This window comes from Festucalex cinctus, chromosome 9 (genome assembly GCF_051991245.1).
Source record: "Festucalex cinctus isolate MCC-2025b chromosome 9, RoL_Fcin_1.0, whole genome shotgun sequence".
Classification (NCBI taxonomy): Eukaryota; Metazoa; Chordata; class Actinopteri; order Syngnathiformes; family Syngnathidae; genus Festucalex; species Festucalex cinctus.
The window spans coordinates 20017966-20025102 of record NC_135419.1 but is presented as its reverse complement, the minus strand read 5'-3'; the positions used below and the strand labels follow the sequence as shown (position 1 = coordinate 20025102).

The following is a 7137-nucleotide window of genomic DNA, read 5'->3' as shown; positions in this document are numbered from 1 at the left end:
GCAATTTCTCCAGAAATTGCACTTAGTCTAATTGTTCTTTGTTGTTGTTTACAGCTGTCTCACGAGGAGCTGGAAAGACGGCAAATAAGGCGAGAGCGCAACAAACTGGCGGCGGCCAAATGTCGCAATCGCCGTCGGGAGCTGACCGACACGCTACAAAACGTGAGTGTCCAACACTGAGCACAACTCAAACGACAAGTCAAATTGCTCAATTGAATGTTCCCTATACAAGGTTACTTAGTTTTAGAATTTTTCATTTGAGTGAGTTTTGATTTTGTTTTTTAAATTTGGTTAGTTTTCATTAGTTTTCAGGGTGGTTCTGTTAGTTATAGTTATTTAATAAATGCTTTGTTGTAGTTTAGTTCTAGTTAGTTTCAATATAGTTTTAGTTTAAAAAAATGTCTATTACTTGTGCGCAATATTTAAAAAACAGCATTGGAGCAACGTCATCTGAAGGTGCTTTTCTATTGGCTGCTGCTAGATGACATCACATCTGTGTGGCACATTTTCAAACGTCCTTATTGCGATTAATATCAAAATAAATCTAATTATAATCAGGGTTATTATAGTTTTGGAATTTTTTATTTTAGTTAGTTTTTATTTCATTTTGAGTTTTTTTTGTAGTTAGTTTTAAATTTTCAGTGTGGTTTTGTTAATTAGTTATTTAGTAAATGCTCAGTTTTAGTTTCATTTATTATTTTCAGTATTAGTTTTAGTTTAAAAAAACAACAACAATGTATATTACATGTGCGCAATATTCAAAAACAACCATGCGAGCGACATCATCGGAAGGTGCTTTTCTATTGGCTGCTGATAAATGACATCACTTCAGTGTGACACGCTTTCAAATGTCCTTATTCCCGGTTAATATCAAAATAAATCTACTTATAATCGGTTATAGTTTTGGAATTTTTCATTTTATTTAGTTTTTATTTAGTTTTGATTTTTTTTATGTAATCGGTTTTAATTAGTTTTCAGTGTGGTTTTGTTAGTCTTTTTTAGTTTTAGTTATTTAATAAATGCTCAGTTTTAGTTTCATTTTAGTTTTAGTACTAGTTTTTTGTTTTTTTTAAATTTGTATTACTTGTGCGCTGTATTCAAAAACAACCATGCGAGCGACATCATCTGAAGGTGCTTTTCTATTGGTTGCTGCTAGATGATGTCATTTATGTGTGACACACTTTTAAACGTCCTTATTCTGGTGGTTAATATCAAAATAAATCTACTAAAAATTACGTTTAAAACGAAGTACATTCTTGCTATAATTATAGTTATAGTTATTTTTAAACATAGAACGTAGTTTCAGTTAAGCATTTTTGTTTTTATTTTATTTCATTAACGAAATTGCTTTTTGAATTTTAGTTTTTTGTTTGTTTTAGTTCACTAAACTAACCTTGTTCCTTTATCAAGGCCTTAAATTTCACATTTTGTTTGTTTTTGCGCACCACAGGAAACGGACCAGCTGGAGGATGAAAAGTCGCATTTGCAGAAGGAGATCGCCGAGCTGCAAAAGCAGAAGGAGAAGCTTGAGCTCGTCCTGGAGGCTCACCGTCCCATCTGCAAAATCCAAGACTCCGACTCGGACTCTGACACCGGCGCCACGCTCTCGTCCTTGGCGGCGGGCATCAAGATGGAGCCCCAGGACTACAGCGCGCCCGGACCGTCGCGAGTCAAGGCGGAGAAGCCCAAACCCAAGATCACCATCCCCACCAAGGCCCCCTCCTCATCCTCATCATCTTCATCTTCGTCGTCATCGTTAGCCCTGGCCGTCAGCCAGGAGTCGGAGTCTCTGCACACCCCCGTCCTGACCTCCACCCCCTCTCTCACCCCCTTCACCGCCAGCATGATCTTCACGTACCCCTCGGCCCCTGCTGACGCGCCCCACCAGGCGCCGCAGCCTTGCGGCGCGGCCCACCGGCGCAGCAGCAGCAGCGGTGACCAATCGGATCACTCGCTGCACTCGCCCACCATCCTCACGCTCTGATGGGCGACACGATTATTTGCAACCCACCATTTCAAACTAATTATTAGTGTTATTATTATTATTTCTTTTGGAAAAGGCATTCTCAACTCCAGGGGGTTCTCAAACTTTTGGGGTCCAGGGTCAATTTTTTCCAAGTAATCCCTCGTGGTCATCACACTAATTAACTAATTTGCTCCCAAAAACGTATAAATATGTTCTATTATAAATGTATGAAGTATCCCAAAGACGTATATTTATATGTTGTTTTTTTTTTTTTTTTATGCTAGCACATATAGAAGGCTTTGATGCAGCCTCTCAACTAGAGAGAACGGGTGAAAAAAAAAAAAAAAATAGTAATTACAAAAACGGCCAGCATGTGGCAGCAGCGTATAAGAGATCAATCAGGGCTATAATGAAAACAAGCTCAATTACAATTCTAAATAGATTTGTAAATAATGATGAAACTTAGCTATATTCTAATTGAAATATTTTTTTTCCTAATGAAAGAAGAGAGTCTAATCTTTCTTTTGGTAGGTTCCATGTTTTTTATAGCAATAGAACACAATATTCTGTAAGGGTGTCACGATTTCGATTTTTTATCGAAATCGATCGAAATTACGTCACGATTTCGAGCATCGAAATAGAAGAGAGGACACACGATCAAATTCAACTAGAAGTGGGAAAACAACGGTCCAACCAACTATTTCATCCTCATTTACAGTGAAACTTCCACACACTTCAGCTCGCGCGAAACGCCAGATCCATAGGTCTATTTATAGCAGCAGACCTGCAGCCTTGGAAAACGCTGGATTCAAACATTTAATTAGTGTACTTGAACCACGCTACAGTATGCCCAGCAACTGTAAATGTTGGGATATAGTTTGTTCAGGCTGTATTTGTTCCATGACTTTGGATACAATATATTTTTTGTTGTTGTTGCACATTGCACATTATTTTAAGAGGAACGCACAGCACACTGTTGTAACCAAAAACAGTCAATAGATGGCAGGCACCCACTGTGACTTTTTGTTTTTGTTTTTTTATTTTTTATTTTACACTTCAGTAAGAACAAGACGGTTAACTTTATATTGTAAATAAATTCTTTGAATTTGATCATTCCTGCCTAATGTCAATTATCATATATTACATAAATTTACACAAAAATAATATGGAAATTGCATCACCTATATGTAGCCGATCTTTTGAAATAAGATTTACTGTACAATGAATAGAACCAATGATCATAGACTAGCCTTAGCCTACAGAAGCATATGCCTCTGTGTTATAAAGTGGGGGAGCGGGAAAAAAAAAAAAAAAAAAAATCGAAAAAAAATCGAATCGTGACCCCAAAATCGAAATTTAAATCGAATCGTGGAGTTGGCGAATCGTGACACCCCTAATATTCTGTGGGCCTTGCAAACGGCTGGGATACATATTTAAAAACAAAAAAACAAAACTGAAGGGAAAAGCCGAAAGAAGAAGAAGTTCCAAAAACTTTATTCAAATAGTAATATTAGAACTTTTATTCATTAAAAAAAAAGGATTAAATCTCCCACAACATATGGATTTTTTTTTACTTGGAAAAAAAAAAATTGCACAAAAAAAAAAGTTGTAATGGAATGAGAGTTTTTTTTTTTTTATAAGAACAAATTAGGGATATTTTTTTTTTTTTTACTTTTTTTTTCCAAGAAAAAGTCGCAATGTTATGATGATTAAAAGTTGAACAGAGGAAGAAAGTCAGACTTTAACAAGTAACTTCCAAAAATAAAACTTAATTCAAATAGTACTGTAATATTAGAATTTTTATTCTAAAAAAGACACATCTATTCATAAAAAATGATTATATTGCCCACAAAAAAAAAAAGAAAAAAAAAAAGAAAAAGGCATGGAATGAGAAGAAAAATTTATAAGAACAATGAGAATGACAAATTTGTTGGGATGAAAATGTGTAATCTTATAAAAATAAAGTCAATTTATTTCCAATATAGATTTGCAATATTATGATGATTAAAAGTTGAACAGTGAAAGAATGTCAGTTTTTAACAATTGAGTGAAAAAAATAAAACTTTATTTGAATGGTTGTAATATTACAACTTGTACGCTCACAAATATGCAATAATATTTGGCTCCATTTTCAAAAAGCTTTCGTTTCTTTTTTTTTTTTTAAGGGACTTATTAATCTAATAACGTGACTTTTGTTTTGTTGACTTCGTGGATGTTAGATTGATGCTATTGGTCACGGTCATATAAAAAATGAAGGTCGCGTGCATTGAGATGTTTGTTTTCGTTGGCGCATATGTAGGTTTGCACTTTTTCAATGATACAAAATATACTAATTTTTTGCAAAAGATTTTTTTTGGGGGGGACCCCCAAACTTCTGCCCACTATGACTCCTCGGAGCCAAGTTTGAGGACCACCCGCTCTCACCAAGTGGCATTATCACAATACACTCATTACGCTCGTACTTTATGGAGATTTTCTAAATCGAGATTATTTTATACCTCTCTGTTTTCAAGTGACCTGGTTAGTACTTGGATGGGGCACGGTAGTCGAGTGGTTAGCACGTCCGCTTCCCAGTTCTGAGGTCTCCGGTTCGAGTCCAGGCTCGGACCTTCCTGGGTGGAGTTTGCATGTTCTCCCCGTGCCCGCGTGGGTCTTCTCCGGGTACTCCGGTCTCCTCCCACATTCCAAAGACATGCATGGCAGGTTAATTGGGCGCTCCGAATTGTCCCTAGGTGTGTGCGTGTGCGTGTGAGTGTGGATGGTTGTCCGTCTCTGTGTGCCCTGCGATTGGTTGGCAACCAGTCCAGGGTGTCCCCTGCCTACTGCCCAGAGCCTTCTGAGATAGGCGCCAGCAGCCCCCGCGACCCTTGTGAGGAATAAGCGGTCAAGAAAATGGATGGATGGATGGATGTTTTCAAGTGGCACAATTGTGTTGATGAGCAATGCATGCAGAATATTTGATCAAAGTATATTTTGGTAATTTTTTGCAAGATTGCATTTTGTGACAATGTTACATCCCGTCATGTAACATTTTTATGGAAGGGAAAGTCATCCTTAGCTATTTTTTTTCCTTTTTGAACATACAGTACATTTTATTGACTACTAAGGCTGGGCCGTAGGAGTTAATAGCGAGCATATTTATTTGCGAGAGGGTATAATATATTTTTGATAATGGGTGGGCAGTGCCTTACTTTTCAGCTTTGAGCTATTAGCATTGTTTCAGAGGCAATAAAAGAGTTTCACAATGCCTCAAAATGCTTATGTTGTCAGACTTTTTGGATTTCCAATCATCATCATCATCATCATCATTTTCATTTATTTCAGGCAATAGAGTAAAGTTGAACACAGCAGCATCAAGTCATACTGTAGTTTCATAATATGAACAGAAAATAAATAAATAAGAGAAAAGAGAGGAAAATTTTATTCTGCCTAAAAGGGAGTGGGAAGAAGGAAATTTATTTAATCCCACCCCCGTCTTTAATCTATAAAAATACAAATATACTGTACTTCCTGCAAGTTACAGTATTTCTATCTTAAACATGTTTTTATCAATATATAGACAATATAATGGCATACCATTAACTGAATTATTAAGTGCTAATAATGGTGATGTTATCATAGGTAACAGATATCACATTCTTATGGTTCATACCAACAATGGTAATACATTATATATTCCAAGAATAAGACATAAACATACATATCAACTTTAGTAATAGACAATAACAGCAGTAGTAGCAGCAAGGACACATCTACACCAAGTATTTATAAATTCAAGTTCCTCTGACATATTGTGACCAAACCATGTTTTTATATAACATTTTAAATCTGAAAATATTTTGGGATTGCTTATGTTGAGTACCCAGACTATTCCAATATTTCACACCACATACTGACTGACACACAAAAACGTTTGCAATTTATTCTAAATTTAGGTATTATAAATTCTCCATATCCTCTCAAATTGTGAACTAACTCTTTAAATTCAAATACTGTTGTAGATTAATTGGCAATAATTTATTAAATGGTTTGTATAAGATTATCAAAGCATTAAATTTAACTAGATCATTAAATTTTAGTAATTTTGACTGAGCAAAAAGATTGTGTGTATGTTCAATAAATCCAACTTTATGTATAATCCACAAAGCACGTTTTTGTAATATGATTAATGGCTCTATTGTACACTGGTAGGTGTTACCCCACACTTCAACACAATATGTGAAGTAAGGGAGGACCAGCCTACAATATAATATACGGAGAGAATCCTTATCAAAACATGACTTTACTTTATTCAGAATTGAGAGGCATTTAGAGACTTTATTTTTTGTGTGTCTGATATGGGCTTTCCAAGACAATTTATTATCAATTATAACACCTAAATGCATCATTTTCCTCATTTGATACTGCAGGATTGACTCATTGGCTTATTTATTTCATTGCACTGCAATCCAATTTAGTTTCATGCACTAGTACCACACCAGTTATAGAAGACCAAAACTGCCAAAATTTAAAATAAATACATGACTAAGTAAATAAATAAATGACAAAAAGTGAAACTAAAAATTGATATAAAAAAATATAATTTGGAAATTAGATCCAAAAAAATAAATAGAAATGGAAATAAAAAGACTGCGATTGGCTGGCAACCAGTTCAAGGTTGTCCCCCGCCTACTGCCCAGAGCCAGCTGAGATGGGCGCCAATACCCTCCGCGAGGTGAGGAGTAAGCGGTCAAGAAAATGGATGGATGGATGGAAATAAAAAGAGCAATATATATATATATATATATATATATATATATATATATATGAATAAATACATTTGTATTTAATTTTTGAATTATATTTTTTATCTCAGTTTTTATTTTCACTTTTAGTCATATATTTACTTATTTAGCCATTTTTAATTACTCATTTATTTATTTATTTAGTCATTTATTTATTTTTCATTTTGGCAGTTTTGGGCCGTTCTGCCAAGTCAAAATGTTATTCAAATGAGAGGGCAGTCCGAAGCATGTCTTGGATTGGACTCTGCCGTAGGACAGCCCCCTCATTTGAATAACATTTAGCCTTGCAGTACGGCCCAAAACTGCCAAAATTAAAAATAAATGATTAAATAAATAAATGACTAAAAGTGAAAATAAAAACGGATATAAAAAAAATATATAATTCAA

General features: G+C 35.0%; 1 protein-coding gene across 5 annotated transcripts in view; it reads left to right on the top strand.

The window, feature by feature from the left end:
• Positions 1–3257, top strand: part of fosl1a (FOS like 1, AP-1 transcription factor subunit a) — a 10623-nt gene extending 7366 nt beyond the window's left edge. For all 5 annotated transcript variants that reach the window (XM_077532693.1, XM_077532695.1, XM_077532691.1 and 2 more), the window contains 2 exons: positions 55–162; positions 1451–3257. In XM_077532693.1, coding sequence (XP_077388819.1) covers positions 55–162; positions 1451–1984 — 642 coding nt within the window. In that variant the 3' untranslated portion in view covers positions 1985–3257. The remainder of the gene's footprint in view (positions 1–54; positions 163–1450) is intronic.
• Positions 3258–7137: the final 3880 nt, after the last annotated feature.